Below are 24,688 nucleotides of genomic sequence, written 5' to 3' on the forward strand. Positions count from 1 at the left end.
ATCGCGAATATTTTCTTATCTTATCTTTTCAAAAATACTAATCTGTAGTATATGTAAAGAAAATCAAATTAATGTATTATAATTTGTTTAACTATCTGTCCTATGAACTGAGTGATCGAAAAGTTTTAACAATACTAAACAATACAATTGTTCACTATATAAATAAATGAATGATATTTTCTATGCAGATAGAAGATTGGTGGATCGAATAAATACACTCCAATCTGTGAACGCAATTAATTGCGTGTATAATATTTGAGATGGAAACAGATGGCTGAAAAAGATATTATCATTAATATATATACGCAAAACTTTAAAAAGATTTTACTATACGTGTTATCTATGAAGACCTAGGCTATTTAGAGACTTTTTCTACGTTTTTCACATTCTTTGTATATATTGTTTTTAATTTGCTGATGAAATATATATGTCCTGTAAAACTTTTGATGACTGGATATATTTTGGATTTTTCATCCCAATGATTTTACATAAATCAGCACTGATTAGATTAACATAATATGCAACAGTGCTCGTCTCCTTGACGACTTCTTCTTATTTTTACATTATTCGGATTTCTTCAGAAACTTGTCAAAAATAAGAAGATCAAAGAAGCAAGATCACTTAATTTCACATTCAGATATATTGATGATGTTTTTTCTATTAACCATCCAAACTTTTCTTTTCTGATTGGGTTCCATTAATAAATCCTCCAGAACTATAAATTAAAAAAACAACAGACACGGCTTCCTCCGCCTCATTTTTTAGTCTTATACCTTGAATTTGACATAAGCGGTCATCTTAGTACCAACATGTATGACATAACTTTCCTCCACCTTAGCAGCAATATACCAACTTCACCTGCATATGGGATAAACATTTCCCAATTCATTCGGTATTCAAGAGATTGCAGCTGCTACTCAGACTTTATAAAACGTCATCAGTGTCTGAGCAGAAAGTTGATGAACCAGGGTTTTATCAAAAAACGTCTCGTCCTTCTTCTAAAAAAGTTCATCGGAAGATCCGAAGACCTTGTTGATAATTAATACATGATGGTCTTGAAGTATAAATTCTAGGTATTGACGTTGTTTAGCATCTACATTACGTGTTATAGTGGTTTTTATTTGTCTTTGTATCTTTTTAAACTTTACTTTTCAGTCAATTTTTGGTGATACTTTTGGTGTGGTTTCGGTATTTATACATCCCGCCATTGTATTATTGTCCTATGGTCATTTTTTATATTCTTGTCTTTCATTTTTGCTTATGTACTTTGTCTATAGAGTGTATATATGCCATTTTGTTTTTCTTTGATAAAATAGTTATTTGTGTTTTTATAGTGATTAAGATTATAACACAATGTTTACTGCTGTACCATTTGACAATTTTACTTATGTCTGTTTGTTTTCCTCACACATTGTTGTCAATATAATCGAATTCTATACGACTGTCATAAAAGTGAGAGGTTTAGCTAGCTATTAAACCAGGTTTAATCTACCATTTTCTACATAAGGAAATGCCTGTACCAAGTTAGGAATATGACAGTTGTTTTCCATTCGTTTGATGTGTTTGAGATTTTGATTTTGCCATTTGATAAAGGACTTTCCGTTTTGAATTTTCCTTGAAGTTTGATATTTTTGCTATTTTACTTTTTGCTAAGTTTGACGTTTTTTTCTTTTATTACCATGACGTTGTCATTGTTTCTTTGGCTGGTGAGTTGTTAATGTCCCTTGGTATCTTCTGCCTCATTTTTTATCAATTAAAAGCTGAATAACGTTTACAGCATATGTAAAAAGCATACTTAGGTTTGTGAAGTATTGATTGGATATTAGAACGACACAATCAGACCTGCTTACAGTCCACAGGAAGTGATGTTACCCTCCTCCAGGCACATTGTTTGAAGATAAGCTGATTAGTTCTTGTTTTTACTTCAAATGTCTCATGCTTGTCGAGTTATTTCAGTCTTTGCTTTACCTTGGCGGGTACTGAACCTCGAGCTCCCGCATTCGAACCAAAAGCGTAACCACGAGACCACCGATGATATTTAGTAGACTTTTTACTGTTGTGGTTGTTTTTAATTTAGAATTTTATTTTGTTTGATTGCTTCTAATGTTTTCCATATTTGATTGTTTTGTTAAAGCGTTACTTATTAAGTTTTACTTTAAACAAACTGGAAGTGCACATTACAATGTCATAAGTGTCCGATGGAGACGGTTCTCGGAGAGTTTAAATTGGCCTTTAGATTTTGATGATATTAAACTTTGACCACAAAAGTACTACAATTTGTGCATAGAAATAGTTGTAATAATAAATTATTTGTTTTTGGCATTTCACATAATGAATTATAAAGTTAAGTTAAGACCCTGAGCTATGAATTTTTGTGTTGAAAAGTCAGATTTAGTCCAAATGTTCATAATTTACAACGGATTTTAGCATAGATAGTTTGGTTGTAACCCCTGATCTATTAAACAATTGTTGCGTCGCGTGGTTCAACATTGAAATTGGCACCTTTTGGTAACAGAACATTTTGTATTGTCGGAAAAGGCCATGGGTTTTTTCCTGAAGTTGTTAAGTGAAAACAAGTTGCACGAAATCATCATATTTTGACAAAATATAAAAAAAACTATTTATTTAATTATTTATTTATTTAATTATTTATTTATTTATATGAACATATAAAAATGTATTTATATATTTATTTATTCTTAATATTTCTTCCATGACAAGGTTCAGTCACTCAATTTTTTTCATAATCCTAATGTTTATTCTTTTTTCAAAGATATGTATTCCATATTTGTCAAATATGAACCTTTTTCACATACACTATAAACGAATTTTAGTCTGAAGCGATGATTTTTATTTGAACCGCTCTTAAAAGACAATGAAATATTAAGTCATAATCAGTTTTTCAATCAATTATCAGACTTATCCACTGCGGTATATTAAGTACTATTCAGACAATTCGCGTGCAGTCAATTAAGATCTGTTCAGACTATTCAGTAGTAGTAATCTACCTGTACAGATCAACAACATTCTGAATTGTCTGAAAGACTACTGAACAGTACTGCATTGACTGTAAGCGAATTGTATGAACAGTACTGAATTTACCGCCGTTCATAAATCTGAAAGAATGATCATAACTTAATATATTTTTGTTCATACTTTTCAGATGATGTTAACGTTCATGTGGACCCTATATGTCTTAAAAGACAGGGTGTACATCCTAAATTTTTTTCTCTGAGTACAGACAAACCTGTGCATCTGGAATAATTTTAAGGCATAGCTTGCCCTAGATAAAAAAAAGAATCACATGCATTTTATGTTTTACAAAATTCAAAACTTAAAAGGATTTTACTATGCATTTTTCTTTCGTTCCTACAGAAGGTGCAAAAATATCCAAATTTGGGAAAGAGGTTTGAGAACTTCCCCACAGATTATATTTGAAGTGAACTGTATTGACTGACATGGATAATAGAAGGACAATAGATATCTGACCACAATAGGTAATTTGTTCTGTGTCATTGAGTGGAACATATCAAGTAAAACTCTCAAGTGTTTGTTAATTTAATCAAATTCTGCAGGGACCAAAATAAGTGCACAGCAAAATATAGGTATTTTTTTTTTTTTTTTTTTTTTTACACATTAGATAAATTCGAATGCCTTAAAAATATTCCAGATGCTCAGGTTTGTCTGTACTCAGAGTAAATTTTGAGGTGTAAAAACAGCCTTTTTAGCCATAGGGTCCATATGAATCTTAAGATCAAAATGACCGTTTCATAATAACTTTCGTTTACCAGTGATATAAGCAGCCTTTACGAAATTTAAATTTGAAAGGCAATCCATCCAACATTGTAAACTATTTGAATCTTTGCGGTGATCATGATGTATTTCTAATTTTTACGTACCATGCTACGTCTAGTGTGCTCATTAATGAAAGATGTTAACAATTGAATGTACATTGATTAAAACAATTCGTTTCAATAAGAAGTCAATACATAAATGCTTAATGAATCACTACAAAGAATTATATCACTACATGTTGTAAAGTATATTAGTTGTCAAATTCTTTGTATCGTCTGGCGTACCAAATTATAAGCCTGCTATCTTTGATGAGTGTTTGAATGAATATGAATATGCTTTCTGAATTTCCACATTTTAATACCAAAATTGCAAAATCCCAAACGATTTTTAATGTACTGTAATGTTTATTTTTTAATTTGGATCAATGTCACACTTTATGGGTAAATTAAATAATAAAATTATGAAATGTTTCGCCTTTTTGAATATACGAATTAAGAAAAATTGTTTGAAATCACCAAGCAAAAGGATAATTTATACGAATTGTTGTGGAACGTCACGGGTCAAACTATAGAGAGACAAATCAAGCTTTATAGCTATATATATAAAAAATAAATCAAAGTCAATGTCGCAACTCCTTCGGACAAATTTGAATTAAGACTGTTCGATTATTTTGCAACCTCTGCATGCTTGTTGTGTAATTTATCACATATTACACAACAAGCATGCAGAGGTTGCACAATAATCGAACAGTCTTAATTCAAATTTGTCCGAAGGAGTTGCGACATTGACTTTGATTTGGGTTTTTTTTTGTTATAATTTCCGATATAACATTAAGTTCTGCAAAAAGGTACAAGGGCTGGCATGACGGATAGTTCATCATTTACCTGGTATCCTGTTCTGCCTTCTTATGTAATTATACATATTTGTTTGAGAAATACGACATAATTCTAGTTATATTAGGCAAACATCTTTATCTTATGTGTAACAAAAAAAAAACCTTGTGTTCAATTTTATTTGTCAAATGCGCGTTTTTCATTTGAAGTCAATAGTATGGAGTTGGATAGTCATCGATTGTGTATATCTACTAGTGACGTGACAGTGTCATCAGGTTTAAGCTTATATTTTCACAAATGTACATTACAACAAAATTTACTTAACGAATTCTAAAATATGTGTTTAATGATGCTATTACACAATGTTACGTAAACTTATATGGTCAAATAACAACAATATTGATTTATGGATAATTTTATTGACAACAGCCTTTTAAGGAAATAATTTATCACGTTACCGGTAATCAAATGCACCAATCATTACTTGGTCATTTCACTTGATTCATATATAAAGTTCTCAAAAGGTGAATTCTTAAAACTACTATATCAAAATTAAGTTTGAAAAATAAAAATAAAGACATCTGAAGCTTTATGATATTTTAATTTTTGATTTATAGTAGTATATGGTTTAAAACAGGAGTTTCAAACACGCCGGAATGTAAAGGGTGTACACGACTTACTTCTTTTTTAGCATATATAGCTGACTATGTGGTATTTGTTATATATACCTATAGTTGCTGATTTCTATGTCATTTGGGATCTGGTGGAGAGTTGTCTTATTGGCAATCGTACTACATCATCTTTTTTGTATATTCTATAATATCTATATAATTATCTGTTATTACTTTGTCCTCATTCCGTAGAATTTTATCAAATGGAATTTATCAGGATGCATCTTCAAGAAAACAAGAAAAAATCTATTACACTTTACTTCTTGTTTTTCATCATAATTATGCATGGGTTCCAGGAAGAGTCTGTATGTGTTTTTAACGTCATTGCTCACAAATTAGTTTTATGAAATCTTTGCAGTTTAATTCATATGGATACTTCTAAACAGGAACATGTATGGACTATTTGATTGCAGTTGTGCTAAGTAGGACTCTTTTAGTTGTATGACAAACCTATGATAGCAAGGGAATATTATACAACAAGGACAATGTATCCCGGATTTGATATGTCTTCCTGTCGACTGTTACCTTGTAAACAAGGACGTTACAAAATTTGGATCAGCGTGTCAGTCTAGTATAAAGTCAGGTTCATAGTCCTTTTCTCGTTCTGAATATACATAATCAAACGACATATCCAAAGACTTATGATCCACATTCTGCTGTTACTTATATTTAAGCGTTACGCAAAGTCGTGATTTTCTACACTGCACTGGGAATAACAATATTGAAAAGTAAAAACAATAGCATGCCGACTGTATAAAGCATCGAAATCTTATTATTTTATTGTCTTCTATGTTTCGTACTTATGACACATGCGATTCAATGATTTATGCGGTAAAAAAAAATCGATGACCCCCTATAAATTGTTGATCAATAAAATGAATAAAATACTTAAAGTTAATGTACTTCTAGGGATGTAAACTATTTTGCCCAAAAAAGTCTTTTTTATTTGGACTCGTGTTGCATTTTAAAATGTCATTCCCGTTAAACAAAACAACACATAACAATCCTTAATCGAGCACGACTTCTAAAATACAACCTATATAGGGCTTTTCTTATCATACATTTTATGATAAATGGAGAACTTTCATTAAGAAATTAAAAGAAACGATAGTTTTATCTCAATTTTCAACTTTCATCATTCGACAAATTCTAACAAACACTGATTTCGACATTTCTGAAAAATTTCCTCTAAAAAATTTGTTTCGCGATAAAGAATATATAGATAGATAGATGGATTAAGAAAGAAAGAAAAAAAGAAAGAAAGAAAGAAAAAAAAAGAAAGAAAGAAAGAACGAACGACAGACAGACAGACAGATTATCCGATTACAAACAAATAAGCATGTAAAATATAGAATAATGGAGCGGTCATCTGCAAAGTATATTGAAAAAAAATTATTTTCATAATCAAAACCATGAAAGATAATTCAAATTGATCGTGTAATAGATAAGGGGATGTCGTGTGTTAATATGTGATCAGTGAAAATTAAGCCGGGATCTGGAGAATCACGTGATGAATAAAAATGAATGATAGCTATCATTTTTCATCATGTTTAAGTTATTTAATGTGGACGAAAATTTAGTATGATTTCAAAAGTCTTGGAATACTTTGCTTAAACTTGAGCGACGCATTAACCAAAATGCATAGATTGGCAATAACCGTTCCCATTAGGTACGTACTTAAAGTTACGTACATATTTCATTTTATTGGAAACCTCTAGTAAACATTTTTAATCAGACAATCTCCTAGGCGCCTGACATTGTATGAAAAAATCACCGTTAATAATATGGGGACAAAGTTGTGAATAAAATCAATAAAATGAAGAAAAAACAAGAACGTGTCCATAGTTCACGGATGCCCCACTCGCACTATCATTTTCTATGTTCAGTGGACCGTGAAATTTGGGTAACAACTCTTAATCCGGCATTAAAATTAGATCATATCATAGGGAACATGTGTACTAAGTTTCAAGTTGATTGGACTTCCACTTCATCAAAAACTACCTTGACCAAAAACTTTAACCTGAAGCCGGACAGACGGACGAACGGACGGACGGACGAACAGACGCACAGGCCGAAAAACATAATGCCCCTCTACTATCGTAGGGTTGGCATCAAAATCAATATACTTATGAACTCAAAATCGTTAACTTTTTTTTTCTAACTTTTTCAGTTCCCACATTTGTGCCGAAATCTCTTTCTTTCTTGCGATCTCGTTTGTCACGGGAATTTGAGTAAAATATAGGAAGGAGAACATTTATTGTGTTTGATTACCGAAAGAATACTGCCAGTTAATAAATTAAAGTAATGATTTAAATAATTTAAAAATGAGTCTGGAGCTTATTCAACATACGATTCTATAGCAAACAAAATGTGTTATCTTGGGAAACTCACCTGATCAAGTCAGATTTCAGTATTTGATAAGAATAACAAGGCGAATTGGTATCTTCGTCGTTTAAAAATATAAATTATAACAATTTTATTTAATAATTCTTAAAAAAACGTTACATGGTGATAGCGTTTTTTCTTACGTTGAAAATGACGTCACAACTGAAATTTCTAACAACAGGACCAACATCGGAAACGTTTCCGTATTTCCGTTTATTTTGCAAGAGATTCTGAAGTTAAAATATGCTTGAATTGAAAAAATAATGTATACTGGCTTCGTTCCCTTTCACAGTTAGCACCTACCTCATACTAACAGTTGCCTTAAGATAAACACGTCAAATTTGGGTATGCCTATGACGTCACTATCAGTACATAACGTCATAAATTGCAAACAGTCAGTTGAACGGCAAACGCCTGAATCTGACAGATAAAGGTCAATCTGTCGACAAAAAAAGTACTCGTATGTAAAATGTTTACGCCCACAAATAGAGCCACCTATAATTTTTTCTACGGCATCTTTGAGAATGATGTTCCGTTCCGTAGGAAATTAAAACATTAAATTAACTAAAACACTGAATAGTAAGTGTAGAAAACAAATTAAAAGATATATTTGCACATGACTGGTGCGCAATGTCTTTTAATCCATGATTGAAAATTAGTTTGTTTCCTACGTCAAAATGGCGGATTCCAATGTTTACATTTTTCCATCAATTTGAGAGCTGACACAAATTCGTATCCAATCATTAATTTGCATATTATGTACTGTGTAGGGTAGCTTATCCAATGGGATTTACTGTTACAGAGTGGCTATACGTTACCATCCATCGTTACAAAAGTGGGATGTGTTTTGTATGTATAGCTGAGGAATGTTTGTGTATTCAATTTTACGGTAAAAAATCAACGTTATCTTCATTATATTTCCATGCATACACAAGTCATAACAGCAAATGTATTTTTTATTAAACTTTTAAGGTAAACAGACATGTTTAACTGTCTGCTTTAGCAAAAATTCGTGTAAATAAACCTGATGGGTCGTTTTGAATTCAAGCACAGCAGACAAACACGTGGTCGATCATTGATGTTTGTTTACCTAAATTGCAAGTTGTTGTTACTAAATACTTAGAAATAACCACTATTGTGTTATTATCGTTTAACAGTAGAATTAATTTTTACAATTGCATTTTAATACTTTCAAGAGTTATATAATACACCTTGCCCAAGGAATAGGTCTAACTAGGTTCAGGGACTTCCTTTACTAGGTCCTTATTAAAAAAATGAGGTTGTATTAAATGATGTAAATTACCACATTTACATTAAAGAATTTTTTTTGCATTTGATATTTTTCATATACATGTATGTACAAACAGTACAATAGAGTATATATGAACATACATGGGTTTAATTCCTACCCTAGGCATTAATTTTAATACTTATAGGTTGGAGCAAATAGGGCAGATTGCAATAGGCCATAATGTGTCTAAAAATGCTGTTTGATGTGGCAAAGTCCTCAACATCCTTTTTTCTAAGTATACAGCAGCTCCTCTAAGGATTAGTAAGGGAACACTTTATATGTAGTCCTGTCTTTTATGTCTCTCTTATTTCCTTATTTATATTATTATATTATTATATTTCGTATATTCTCATGTACATATGTAAATAAGCTAAAAAGCTACAATAAACTCTTTTTTTCCTCATCTGCCTGAAAACAATGAAATGTATTCATTGTTAATGTCTGTAAAGTGACGTATAACTGCTAACAGACATGACACACACATTATTTGGACTCTGGTGGATAGTTTTTAGTCTGTTATCTCATTGACAATCATACCACATCTCTTTACTTTTTAGTACAAGTTAAGTATTTAAAGTACTAAGTGACTAACAAACATTAAATCATTTGAAAGAAAAATTCTGAAATGATTTCAGTTTACATATATCAACAATAAAATTGTGTCATTATGTTTATAAAGACCACTGTAATTGTGAACTGCCATGAGTGTCTTGTGCAAAATTAATACGTTTCCTAATGAATTCTCTGCTAATGAATAGTATACACATGAAGATGTTTAAAAAAAAAAACAAATGCATGTACTGATTCCAGATTAATATTTTGGGCTATCAATTCAAAAATAATTGATGTTTTTTAATTAATTGAATAACAACTTATTGCAATAATCATGATGATACAAACTAGCATTCTGATATGTGATACATAAAAACAAATGTAACTTTATGCAGCTTTTTTCTGAAATTGTAATGTATGTCATAAAAAAAGAGATTTCTGGTAAAAATTAGCAAAATTGTCAGTATTTCAACCACATTCATGACATTTAGGCCTAGGAAACTTAACTTTTTAAGCGCAGAGATTGACAAGCTAAGCTAAGTCATGACTGTAAATTCAGAAATTATCATGAGGTTTTTATTAGGGTAAATAATGCGATTAAATTGATTATCGCAATAAAAAGAACTTGCATTCTGATTTGATACTATGAGATTTTTTCTGATATTATGATAATAAATATCTAATTGTTGTCCATTCTTCAAAAAATTTCTGAACATACTTTTTTTAAGTCAGCTTTGTTTTTGTCTGAGACTACTATAACATGGGAAGTGACCAATCTCTACATTATAGTAAGTTTTTGTTTTGTAGTTCAATTGACTATGCATTTTAGAGCAGTTAAATATGAATTTGGATTAAATTTGAAGTTGATTCAGTATATTTTATTACATAATAACACTCTTTTATTTAAACAAAGCATTTTTAGACTTTATTTACTGATCAGCTTAACTAATCATTCATTATTCTATCAATAATTTAATTAAAAGACTCAACATTCAGATTTTTTCTCTTGATTAAGAGCGAGCAACATAACTTGTACATCTTATATAGTTTTTTATCTTGGGGGCGAATTTTAAAAGGGGGAAGGGGGTGTTCCCAACCCAGGATAAAGAGGGGGGTTCCAACTATATGTCCTCATTCAAATGCATTGATCGTCCAAAAAAAAGGTGTCCCTATCCCCGGACCACCCCCTGGGATCCGTCACTGCATCTTAAAGCAGGTATAATATAAAAAAAATATATACTTCTGTTCACTGCAAATTGACTTTTTTTTTCATTCAATGTCAATGTTCACAATTTTGAAGCATGTATTGTCTACATTTTCTTTTTTTCCATATTGTATTTAAATGTAATGCAAAGTTAAATTGTAACACAAGTTCTGCTGACAAATGGCTGATAAACCCCTCTTGAATGTAATTTTTTGGCATGAAATCAAATATAATTTTTCTGTTTAGAATAATCCCCCTCTCTTTTATAAAAGACCTCGATCTGCTGAAAAGTTCTTGCTTTTTCCCCAGAATTTGCCTTTGTTACATCAGGAAAAAAGGCTACCAATAATCATGCCTGACGATCATTGAGGTCACATATAAAGAACCCATTTCTTTACAGATCATAGTAGAAAAACAAAGATAGTTGTTAACATAGATGTATTGTAGAGAAACATTCCCATACAGAATCTCTGTCAATAAGTTATTTTTCCACTCTTAACAGTGAAATCTTAAATATGTAAATTGATCAGCAAGCCTCGCATTTTGAAAACTAAACTGTCTGAAGGAGAGAACTATTGTTTCACAATTGATACTGTGTTAGAATTCATAATAGCACTCTTTCTTTACCCATACCATGATCAGCATACAAAGTGACAATCTATAAGTTCTTCAGTCTATTAAAACTGAATAGCTTTGTTAAATCTCATTTCTGATGCAACATTTTCAGTGAACCAGATTAAAACTTTCTATTTTAGATACTGATTTATATATAAAGAATTAATTGATTGAAGTCTTAACTTTAGAGTGAAATTTATATTTACAAACAACTGTTCTATTTAACAACCAACATGTACAAACACTGAGTTTATTTTCATATCCTTTCTAAGAATATTGATACAAAGAAAATAAAACAGAGACTTGTATCATTCCATCTACCAAAAGGGTGTTTGAGAATAAACAATAAGTCTATTGGGTTCAGTGAAAAGTCAGTTCAGGTGTATAATTTTCTCCTTTGGAAGTTTTCAAAAACCTGTAAGTACTTGAAAATGCCTTATTCAACCATACCATGACTATTTTAATGTTACAATAGTAAAGGAACATGAAATATTGAATAGTTATTCAAGTAAGTGTCGAAATATAACTACAATCATTAATTTTACTCGAATTTACTGTTGTGAACTTGCAATTTCCTACGATGCGTGTACGGAGTTATCTCCTTTTGATCTCCACTTCGCCACGAATAAGCTGACACAAATTCGTATCCAGTGAATTTAGGATCGATTATCATAAAAATTTCATGTGAAAAATGGTTTTGCTTCATATTTTATACCCCTCAACACGTTACCATACCTATTTAAGGAATAATTAGGAATTTTCCGTGGACCTACGCCAATTTTCAGAAAAAAGTTTCACTTCACTCGTAAATTTAGAATACTTTAACAACACTTTTTAATAATAATTATAAAGAATAATGAAGCTTATTCACTCAAGAATTGAACACTTTGATTTTTATTAATGTACGAGTACAAATAAGACGATACGAGTCAAAAAACCACGAGGCATGAACGTTTTTACCAAAATACCGTAAACTCTGACCTTTTGTCACGTGACCAATGTCTTGACCTTAGAAGCCATTAAATCGTTTGCCGTCCAACTGAGTTATGTAAATGTTAAATAATGCGTCAACAACTGATTTGTACTTTAATGTGCAATACTTTTTTATGTTCATATTTAGAAATTAAAATACCAAAAGTATGCAAGTTTGTCGATATTGTCAGGGATTATTTATATAAAAAGAGAATCTGTAAATAAAGTTACAAAAACACATAGGATAAATCCCAAAACAAATGTCAGTCCTAAACTATCCCAGTCGCTCAACCAGACAGACACAATGCAGAAATTGTGGTGGCCTATTCCCTCATAGAAATGGACAGTGTGCAGTGAATGGTTAAACCTGCAATGAATGCCATTAACAGAACTACCTTGGCCAAAATATGTCGTGGAAAACAAAATAGATATACCGGTACAAGTAGAAAAAAGACAAAAGATAGACACGTGAATGAAATTCAATACCAAAACTACAGAAAGAGAGACCTATCAAAATAGTGTGGACAGTTCTGACGAGGAGTATACCTATAGTATAAAAGAAGCAGAGACAGTTTAAAGAAATCACCCTTCTGTTTAAATAAGAGTAAACACAACAACATGCACAATGATGATTGATACTGGTGCAAAAGTCAGTATTTGAGACGATAAGACACACCAAAACATTGGTTCTCCAAAACTAAACAAAAAATGACACAAATCTTTTACCTTATGGAGGTGGCAAACCCCTTGAAGTCACAGGAGCAAGTTGAATCAAAAGACAAATATGGTGTTCACAAGTTTTATGTTGTTAAAGGTGGACATGGTGCGTTGATTGGCTATCCAACAGCATCGCAACTAGGACTGGTAAAAATTATTCAACCGATAAGTATACAAGCTCCTAAACTTGGGTAGCCTGATGTATTCATGGATGAAATAGGAAAATACAAAGAAGGGTCAGTAAAGCTACACATTGACACTTATGTTCGACCCGTTGCACAGAGAAATAGAAAACCCGCTTTTCACCTTAGGCCGAAGGTAGAGAAAGAGATTCACAATTTGCTTGATCAGAACATTATAGAGAAAATAGGAAATACTCTGTCACCCTGGGTATCACCCATTGTTAAACCACCTAAGAAGAATTCAGATGAAATCCGAGTGTGTGTTGACATGAGGGAGGCCAGTAAGGTCATCATAAGACATTTGTTGCTGACAGTAGAGGAACTGGTTCAATATCTTAATAATGCTTAGGTCTTTAGTAAAATAGACCAGGGGCAGTTTATCATCAGTTAGAACTAGATTAACTATGTAAATATATAAATACATTCAGCACACATTTAGGATTATTTAGAGATAATAGCAAAAATTTTGATATATCTTCTGCATCAGAGATTTTTCAAGAGACAATTTGCTTTGTTATTCAAAATGTGCAAAATTCGAAAAATATTTCTGATGGCATCATAATATATGGAAAGTCCCAAGAGGAGCATAACCAAGCTCTAGATGATACACTACAAGCTTTACAAAGAAACGGTTTAATAATTTATAAAGACCAGTGTGAATTGAATAAAAACAAAGAAATTTTTTATTCGACTGCCATACAAGTGAGAGGTTTAGCTAACTATAAAACCAGGTTTAATCCACTATATTTTACATAAGAAAATTACTGTACCAAGTCAGGAATATGACAGTTGTTATTCATTCGTTTGATGTGTTTGAGCTTTTGATTTTGCCATTTGTTTAGGGACTTTCCGTTTAGAATTTTCCTCGGAGTTCGGTATTTTTATTATTTATATTTTACATTCTTTTGGGGTCGTATTCTCAAAGGAGGGTATTTCACCTGACCCTAAGAAAGTTCAAGCAGTCAAAGATGCTGAAGCACCAACGACCATTCCAGAGCTTCGCAGCTTCCTTGGCATGACAACTTATTCATCCCGATTTATCAGACACTATGCATCTATTTGCGAACCATTACAAAGGTTAACACGACACAACATGGACTGGGAGTGGAATCCTTCCTGAGCAACAGGAGGCATTTGACAATCTTTAAAATGAGCTTTACAGTAAGACAATCCCTCTTTACACATAGACATATTAGTTGATGCTATTTCAGTGGGACTTGGAGCGATTATCTCACAAAATACAACAGATAAAAGCATATGCAAGCAGAGTATTGACTGCGTCGAGGTACAGTCAAACTTAAAGAGAAGCGCTGGCTATAGTATGGGCCTGTGAACATTTTGACATTTTCAAGCAAACAATGTTAATGTGATAACAGATTATAAGCCGCTAAAACGGATTTGGCAAAAGGTTAAATTATCACTGAGAATAGAACGATGGGGGTTGCGGTTGCAACCTTATAAGCTTACAATTAAATATCAACCAGGACGACTACTTATTTGTTATTACTGACGAATACTCCAGGTACCCTGTGGTCATGTTAGTCCGATATGTGTCAGGTCAATCTGTCATATCAGTGTTAGACAAAGTACTTGCAGCATATTGAATCCCTTAAACCATAAAAAAACAGCATTGGTAGTCCAATTAATTCGTATCAGTTTCGTGAATATGCTGAAAATACAGGATTTGCACACAGGAAGATCACAACCAGACGCCCACAAGCGAATAAACAAGCAAAACCATTCAATAAACCTCTAATGAAAAACATTAAAGCAGCAGAAATAGAGAGGAAGGTATGAAATAATCCATGTATTAATTTTTAAGACACCACACAGCTCTTCAGGAATGACACTATTCAAACTTTTATTTTGAAGAGACTCAAACACAAAATTACCGAGCGTATCGAAAGCAAAGCCACCGGAACTAGATGAACTTGCACGTCATAATGATGAAAACGCAAAGACACTTATGAAAACCTAAGCTAAACTACGAAACACAGCTGAACCGAGTGACTTTCAAAAAGGAGACAATGTTTTAATAAGAAATGAAGTAAAGGAAAACAAAACTATTCCATCATTCGACCAAACACCGCAAACTGCTGTCAAGAAAAAAAGGAACTATGATAACCGTTTCTTATAATAACGAAAAGCACATAACACGCAATGTTTCATGCTTCAAGAAAAACAAATCACAATGCTAAATTCTCAGATCAAATGGATGAAGAAGAAGAACTTGATATTACTATTCATTCAAAGGAGAAAGATAAAACTTAGACTCCAATTCAAAGCCGTCCAACACGTGTTAGAAAACCACCATCCTATTTTCAGGATTATGAGTGCAAATTGAGGGGCATAATAATCTTCTAAAATATTCATTCATATAGAATTACGAGTTTAAGGAAAGTGTGATGGGGCATAATAATCCCCTTTTCAGTGCATAGATTTTTTCATTGTAAGATTTGAGTTATCTTTCTTAATATAGATCTATGAAATGTCATATCTGTTTCCTTACTTGTTTTGTATACTATTATGAGCAGGAATGTTTCCAGAATAAACTATGTAAATCCTTAATTTGTCTTCATATGAAACGCCTAAAAGCGCTATAATAATACAACTCCGGAGAAAAAGATTTGTGTATGTTTTTCTCATATTTCTGTGTTAAACTGTGTTCAGTGGTGGTTGCCATCTTGAATTTGGATTTTTTGCAATTTTAGGTAATCAGAATACAGTTTCATCCCCTTATATAAATATAATGTATATAAATGAATGACCATTTGTACTTGGGACTCTTCATTAGGCAGTACAGATTGTTAAAAATGTGTGCCAAAAACACATGGCAGCATACATGTATTGCAATAAGTATTTTCTAAGTATTAAACTATCATGCTTTTCTTAATTTGACTGTCTGGCAGACAAAAAATGTTATGTTCAAATGGAAATAAAATACTTAAAATCTCCCTGAACAGTTAACGTAAGACTTCAATTGTATCATGTGTTGAACGATGTTAAACGAGATTTATATATAGATTATGCAAAATGTTTCATCCATAACTTGTAGTTCATATCATGTACATGTAGATAGGGTGGTATGTTTTAAATCTTAATTTCATACAGAATGCATAACAATAAACTGACCTCAATGCAAAGAACTTTCAAACTACATTTAAACAGAGAGCTTAAACCAGTGATATACTCTGTAAAACTGACTTTAATCATGATACACTGTAATTTGAACTATCACTTTTTGTTTCCAAACTGCATGGAGATTATGAAAACATTATGCAAATTACCTGTATTAGATTTAGAATACAATGAAAGGAAGGAAAGGTAATTAAAATGATTCAGTACAAAGCTAGTAATGGCGGTACAAAATCTTGATTGATTATTGGTGTTTAAAGCGTATTTGAGCTATTTCTTGGCGGCAAGTTTTTATTGGTAGAGAAAACCGGAGTGCCTGAAAAAAACATTCGACCTTCGCTCGAGTAGGGTTCGAACTTTTTTGGCATTTGTGGTTTTCAATGCTGTTCCAACTCGTACTTTAATTGGCCTTTTAAACCATTTTGATTCGAGCGTCACATTTAAGTCTTTTGTAGACAAACCTCGTATCTGGCTTACAAAATTTAAATCCTGGCATATATGATGAGTTAATTCATAACCTAAGTGTTGACTTACTAGTGATTACAGCAATAACTAATTAGACCACACGGCCACCGAGGCCCCTTAAAATGGTAAATACTCAAGACGACAAACAATTCTGCTATTGAGATACTTAAGTTTTCTGTAAATCAAGATAACCTTTATATTCATTTTCATTTGATTTCTTTAGTTTTGGCGAACAGACAAAGCCATTATATTATGCTCCTATTCCCTTCGCAAGGAGTGTCAAAATTTTACAAATTTCTTCTTCATATATCATTTTATATTTTATTATGAGGTCAAATAATTTAAGCTTACTTACTTGTTCGTCATTTTCTAATTTTCTACATTTACGGACTTTCACAACGGGATTCAAGTAAAATTAAGTTGAAGTTGAAAATAAATGTTCTATAAAAAATATAGCAGTATACTAAATGCAAAAGTTAAGATCTTTGGGCGAATGAACAACATGTTTAAAACATCACGTTAATTTCCAGCGATGCTGAAATTTTAAAAACTGTTACATCAGATTTTCCTTTTATACCTTTAACATATTTCCATTCGGAAATTTCATGACTTTTTTTTACCTTTAACGTATTTCCAAATCATCTATTTATTTGTTATCTAGTATATTTATATATAATATTCTATTTGAGATAAATACCACGGCTTACTTCAGGTATATTTTAAAATTCAACGGTCTCTTCTACGAATTCGCTGCCTAAATAAAGACAACAGTAGTATACCCTGTTCAATAGTCATAATTCGATCCAGCAAAAACAAATCCGGGTAACAAACTAAAACCAAGGGAAACAGTATTCCTGATTTAAATAAGTATAAAAAGCAAAGAAATCATGTGAATAATTTAAAACGATATACAAAAGACTAATTTTGCTTAAACGGGAATAGTTTGTTGGATGAGTTCGCATGTGGAAATTCTAAATCGTATTGGTCCTTAATCACAAAATTGGAAAATACATTTGGTAATTCTACTCATATTACTCAACTAAAAAATGAAAATGACGAATTAGTCACTGAAAATTACGATAAAGCATGCCTTTTGAATAACTATTTTTGTGCCATATCTACTATAGATGATAAAAACAGTAGACTTCCAGAATTTCTGGCTAGATCAAATTCAACATTTGATATTTTTCATATAACCTCAAATCAAGTACTTGATATTTTGCAGACTTTGGGAAAAGCATCAGATGACGACTCAACTAGTCATCAAATGTTAAAAAAGACAAGTTATACTGTCAGTGTTCCTTTGTCATTGTTATTTAATTTGTCATTTGAAAAAGCAGAGTTTCCTAATCAGTGGAAAACAGCTATTGTCATGCCGCTTTTCAAAACCGGAGACAAATCACTGATTTCCAATTATAGACCAATCTCATTATTATCAGCAGTGGGCAAAGTATTTGAAAGAATTGTATTTAAAAATGTATTTAATCACTTAATACCTAACAAGTTATTATACAAATTCCAGTCAGGTTTTATTCCAGGTCATTCTACCGTTCACCAGCTAATAGAAATTCACTATAGGATATGTATGTCACTTGATGATCGCTGTATAACATCTCTTATATTATGTGATATCTCGAAAGCCTTTGATAGGGTATGGCATACTGGCCTCTTGATAAAGCTGAAAGCATATGGTATTGATGGAAAACTGTACAAATGGTTTGAAAGTTATATTTCAAATAGAAAACAAAGTGTTTTGTTTCAAGTTCATATTCGCCTTTTGAGAATACTAATGCAGGAGTTCCGCAAGGCTCTATACTAGGTCCCCTACTATTCCTTATTTATGTAAATGACATAGCTCATAATTTGATAAGTCTAACTCGATTGTTTGCTGATGACACACCCTTTCTTATTCCAGTAATAGTCCTTACACAATAGAGGATGTCTTAAATACGATTTAGAACAAATATCAGCATGGTCTAAAGATTGGCTAATTAATTTTAATCCTTATAAGACAAAGGCTATGATATTCTCCAGTAATACTTCCCCAGATGATATCGAAATAGAATTTCAAAATCAAACTGTAGAATTTGTCTCCTGTCATAAACACTTAGGAATCACTTTTGATACCAATGGTTAATTCCATACACATATAGAAAACATTTTAAATTGTGCAAGCACAAGATTAAATCTTCTTAAAAAAATGAAATATGTATTGAATAGGAATTATCTTGCTCGTATGTACTTAACATTTATAAGACCAATTATGGAATATGTATGTGAGTTATGGGATGGTTGTACTCAACAAGATTCTGATAATTTAGAACATGTTCAGTTGGAAGCAGGAAGGTAAGTAACTGGATTGCCCGTGTTTACTAGTCGGGAAGCTATATATTTCGAAACAGGCTGGTAATTGCTAGTAGACAGAAGAAAGTACAGAAAGCTCAATATGTTCTATTCTTTACATAATGGGACTGCCCCTGATTACCTCTGCGATTCAATGTCCCCACTTGTTGGCCAAATATCTAATTGTGATTTGCAAAACAGTAATAATTATGTAATACCCAGGTATAGACTAGATATAACCAGAAAATCCTTTTTTCCATCTACAACTATTGAATGGAATAGCCTAAACCTCGACATACGTAATTCCAGAAATATAAATATATTCAAACGAAAGATGAAATCTAAATTGATACAGCCACCCTCCTATTTTAGTTGTGGTGAAAGAAAACTTAATATTATTCATACATGTTTGAGAAATATGTGCAGTTCTTTAAATGCAGATCTGCACCGTGTTAATATTAAACCCAATCCCGCATGCAACTGTGGCCATCCTGTTGAGAATAGCATTCACTATTTTTTTAGTGCCCTTTTCACAACGAAGCAAGAGAAATACTGTTTTTAAAATTAGAAAGATATGCTATATCTATTGAGCTTCTATTGGCTGGTGACGGTGACCTTTCATTTCAGCAAAACAAAGAAATTGTTGAGTCTGCACAATCATATATCAGAATTACACAAAGATTTAGAACATTCAAATACAATTCTGAATTCCTACTTTCCAACTCTTCACCCCAGTCCAATACTCTATGATATTCCATATTATTTTTTTTTGTTTTTGTTTTTGTTTGTAGTTTGTATATAGTACATGCAATTCTTCTATGTTTTTCGTCATTATCTAATTTATTTTGTGTTTATATTTTCATAGGGAGAGGACGTCACTAATATTGTTATAATTCGTGTCCAATCCCTTTTGCTACTTTTGCAAATAAACTATAAGAGGAAAACAACGGAACAACAGAAACACTGATCCACAACAAAAGCAAACGCCAACATATATAGAAACGGACTGTCTGATAAAAACTGCCTTATTCCTGACTTGGTACAGGACATTTTAAGAACATTGGTGGGTTGAATCTGGTTTTATGGCTAGCCAAACCTCCCGCTTATATGGAAAAGTTAAAAATACCGCTAAAATGACAATACTACATGACAGGAATACAGTACAAACAAACGAAAGAACACTCAGCACAGAGAAATACATAAATAAATAATATAATAGTACATTACAACATAAAAAAAGCAGATTCTAATTAGACGTTCTTCAAACGCTTTGAGTACACACCCGTGGTAAAATATGAATATATTGTTTGGGCTGTTCCGATCGTACTCCCGCGTCATATGCTTTTTTATGAATGAGCTACCCGACGTCATAGAACGATGACGTAAGAATATAAGCATTTTACGGGAAAATACACGCTTGTGAAACCGAAAATCATCACAACAAGGAAACGTAAACAAACGATGCTAAAATGTGTTATATAAGCCATTTTTTGTTTACATATATGACATATAAATACAATTATCATTTAGATTCATCCAAACCTATCTAAATATGTCATTGTAAATAGTTTAAGCATGCCATTTATTCAGTTTGCTCCGTTCTTTTACGTCAATTTAATAGTGCGTTTATTTATGGGAACGGCAAATAATACCTTCACCTAGAGCGCTTCGATCCAAAAGAATTGCCGTATTTGTCCTATTAGAATCGAAATAATTCATGGGGGCTTGGATATATCGTGATTTTACCACGGGTTGTCCCTTTATGCCGATATTTTACCCCTTGCTATCGCTCAGGGTAAAATATTTGTCATAAAGGGCCAACCCGTGGTAAAATCACGATATATTCAAGCCCCCATGAATTATTTCTTAAATAACAACGGACACTTCCCATGAATTTACGACAGCACACCAGGACACCACGAACGAAGTATAAACTGCGCGTCACATGAATGGATCACCGTCACAAAAAATGATGTATTTTTTGTGACGTTTATATTATCACAGCAAAATTTCTAAAAATAAAATAGATTTGTTTTATTTATAGACACGTACAAAAATATTAAATTGGGTTTGAGTTTGTTATGGTGTTATTTTATGTATTTTCTAACCATAACAAGAATATTAAAATGTAACTGTGTTTGTAATGGTGTTATAATTTGTATTTTCTAACCATGTCGGTTTAAAAAAAAAACCATGACTATTATTCTGGATCACATCCACTATAATTAATACTACCGTTAATATATTGTATTTTCCTGAATTAGATTTGGATTTCACCTTGTGAATTTCCGTTTACATTCCTTTCCATGTCTAATTACAGGTGGCACGGTAGTATTTCCTGGCCCATAGGGATAATGTTAGTCTTTTTACAATTTTCACCACCTTCTAACGCTGCCCAAAAACCTACATAGTTTTTTACACAGTTAACTGAAGAACTTTCATTATAATATTCAGAAATAAATTTGAATATGTATGATGACCGTTTACTTTTTCTGCTATTTTTATAAACCTAATGCCACTAGTTCCTTTAAGTATTTTTTCATGCAGTGAATACAAAGTTTTTAAAAAATTCTAAAAAATTCATTTTGACCTGTATGTAAAATTACTTCATATTTTTCTACGCCTGATTCATCCCTCAGCTTGGGAAAGTATGTTCAGTAGATACGGTATTTTTTTTGTCCTATCACAGTGTTCAGATACATTGACTTAAGAAGGGTACACATAAGGGCAACCTAAATTTCGGAATGTAAAAACTACCGTGCCACCTGCAAATGGATGACACGACAATTTAAACCTGAGGATATTGTGACAATTGACCGTAAGGTATGTTTTGAATAAATTATAAACTGTCAAAATATATATTCTTATTATTTTGATAACATAGCTTACATGTTTATTCACATACGAACTGTAAATTGTTTATTTCTTTGAATTGAACTTCAATTTCGACTTTCGTTTTTGACTCAGTTTATTTATATAATGTTTGCACATAACGTTCATATATTTCATTTGTTCTTATTGTACATATTGTAAATATTGTATTTTTATTTCTTTCAGTTTACCAAACAATTACTGTATCAATTCTGGTGGAATTATAATTTCAAGTTGTTCTATACATAGTTTGCTTAAGATTACTACTCAGTCATTCGGTATACTAGTCAGGCCCAGCATAGAAAGAGGTTGTGGATGTTCCTATTGTCTCTAATTATAGACATTTTATAACATATTTGTTTTTGTATTTCATTTAATCGAAGTTTAAGGTTAAATTCAGTTGGGATTCCTTAAGGTTCCATTTGGTGAAATTTTTCAGAAAACTTGCTGTTGCCTCTATCGTATTTTGTTATGGGTTGTTACGATTTCTGTAATGATACAGGGATTCGTTTTTGAAGTTTGAGTGTACCTGTAAAACCCTTATTACAAACGGAATATCACTTCCTCAGTCTAACTAAGATCTTGTTTATCCAGCAAATGAATTTAGATACGATCCATGTTGATTTTTTTGGCCCTTTGGATGAACTCTTTATGGGATTTTTATATTTTTTTTATTGATACATGTAAAAATCGAATGTCATCAAATTTGCATTTCAATTCAGCAGCATTTCAAAATTTTGTTGATATCTTTTGCAGCTAGAGTCAGGAGTTTTTTTTTATATTAAAAGTTTTCTTCTGTCTAGTCTTTCTGAAATTTTATAGTAAGAGTGTGTTCTATCAGTTTGTGTTTCCATCTTAATCTCAATCTACAGAAGGATTGCCTATTGTAGTAATATTTGTCTGACACGAAAATCGTCTTATGAAGATTATTCAGGAATCATCATCAGTAATTTATCAGGACCCGCAAAATCACAGGGATTAAACGGATTGGATATATGGTCTTCAAAAACTGCCTTCACAATCCATCTTCATTGTACGAAGGTTTCAAATATAATGATATATTTAGAGGTTTTTTTTATATATGTCAATCATTCTCCTCCTCCTCCAATAATATTGCCAACATGATGTAAAACTACATTCTGAAAAGGAGGAGGTGGTGGTGGCGTCGCCGCCTCCTCAGAATGTAGTTTTACAACACCCGTTTACCATGATGTTGGCTGGATCTACAGGATCAGGAAAAACGTTTTTGATATCAATACTATTGGAGGAAGAGGAGGAGGAGGAGGATTAACGTATATAAAAGAACTCTAAATATATCATTATATTTGAAACCTTCGTACAAAGAAGATTGATCGTTGTCGGGTGGTAGACAACTCTCTTAATTTATTTATCTCGATGTATAAATGGTTACGGGTTGTTTTGTTATACTGTAAAGACAACATGTGAATGGCTCTCCGACCCATGTCTGTCTAAATTGACGGGGATATCAAATAGTATTTTAATCTACAATGTTTTGTCATTCAACTATTAGCTTACTAAACAAAACTGAAACTTTAAATAAAAAAGTAACTGCCTTTTTAGATTCATTTAATGTTCTTTATTTTTACAAGTGTGGAGAGAAAATCTTCATTTTTATACTTTTTCTTCAAATTAATAATTAAAATAATCTTATGAATACTTGCATGTTTGCTATTCACCCTGTTGAACTGATTGGTGTCATTATTAAAAGAAGTCAATAGTGTCACATATACAAATAAGAAAATATTGTATAATTGTCAACATAATCTAAACATTTTTTACAGATATAGAACACACAGTCGTAAAAACATATTGGATAATCCATTGCGGATAACACTTAAAATCGATACACACACACACACGAAAAGTGATCAACACCGGTACATCATTTATCAATAAGCCAATTAATAAGTCTCAAAATACCTAAAAATGACGTCATAGAAATAGTCTCACATTGGGAGGCTACCTTTTCACCATAGGATTAACATTAGACAAAATGGTCCAGAACAAACAAAAGGACAACTACTTCGATCTTAACATCATCAGAAAGTCTGTATTACAAATTTTAAGTCTGGTTAAGAATTCAATTTAAGTTTTCAAATTACCCTTAATTCATTATTGTTCAGGCTTTTTCCTTGTAGTCAATCTAGATCTGTTCGGTGCCTATTCAGACAATTTGGTATATAGCGGTTTTTTGTACAGGTAAATAATAGCTACTGGACAGTCTGAACATAGACTATGAGCAAATATTAATTGACTGCAGGCGAATTGTCTAAATTTACAGCAAAGTACATTAACTGAAAGACTGAACATGACTTGATTATTTATTGTTCTGTCGTTTAAGAGCTGTCCGGATCAAAATGTAAGTTTGAGTTGATAGAAATAATTAAAGTAATAAAGGCTACCCCTTTGAACTAAGAATCCAACAAAAGTAGTATCAATTAGCATGAAGTTAATAAAAATATTGATCTCCACAGGGACGGTTTAGAGCTACGAATTAAAATGCAAAAATCTATTTTAGATCATCCTAATGTTTTGTGAACTTTCCGACAAAATTAACTATCTATTCAAAATAGATGGAAAAATATAACTGTGTTTTTTAAATAATCAGCAATATATAGAATATGTCTAACAACAGC

General features: G+C 31.8%; 1 protein-coding gene across 2 annotated transcripts in view; it reads left to right on the top strand.

Annotated features, from left to right (window-relative positions):
• LOC127734325 (transient receptor potential cation channel subfamily M member-like 2) overlaps window positions 1–2,956 on the top strand; it is a 571,123-nt gene extending 568,167 nt beyond the window's left edge. Inside the window, exon 21 of one of the 2 annotated variants that reach the window (XM_052244165.1) lies at window positions 189–2,956. In XM_052244165.1, coding sequence (XP_052100125.1) covers window positions 189–259 — 71 coding nt within the window. In that variant the 3' untranslated portion in view covers window positions 260–2,956. The remainder of the gene's footprint in view (window positions 1–188) is intronic. The other variant, XM_052244164.1, reaches the window with a different exon arrangement.
• Window positions 2,957–24,688: the final 21,732 nt, after the last annotated feature.

This window comes from Mytilus californianus, unplaced genomic scaffold (assembly GCF_021869535.1).
Source record: "Mytilus californianus isolate M0D057914Y unplaced genomic scaffold, xbMytCali1.0.p SCAF_3, whole genome shotgun sequence".
Taxonomy (NCBI): Eukaryota; Metazoa; Mollusca; class Bivalvia; order Mytilida; family Mytilidae; genus Mytilus; species Mytilus californianus.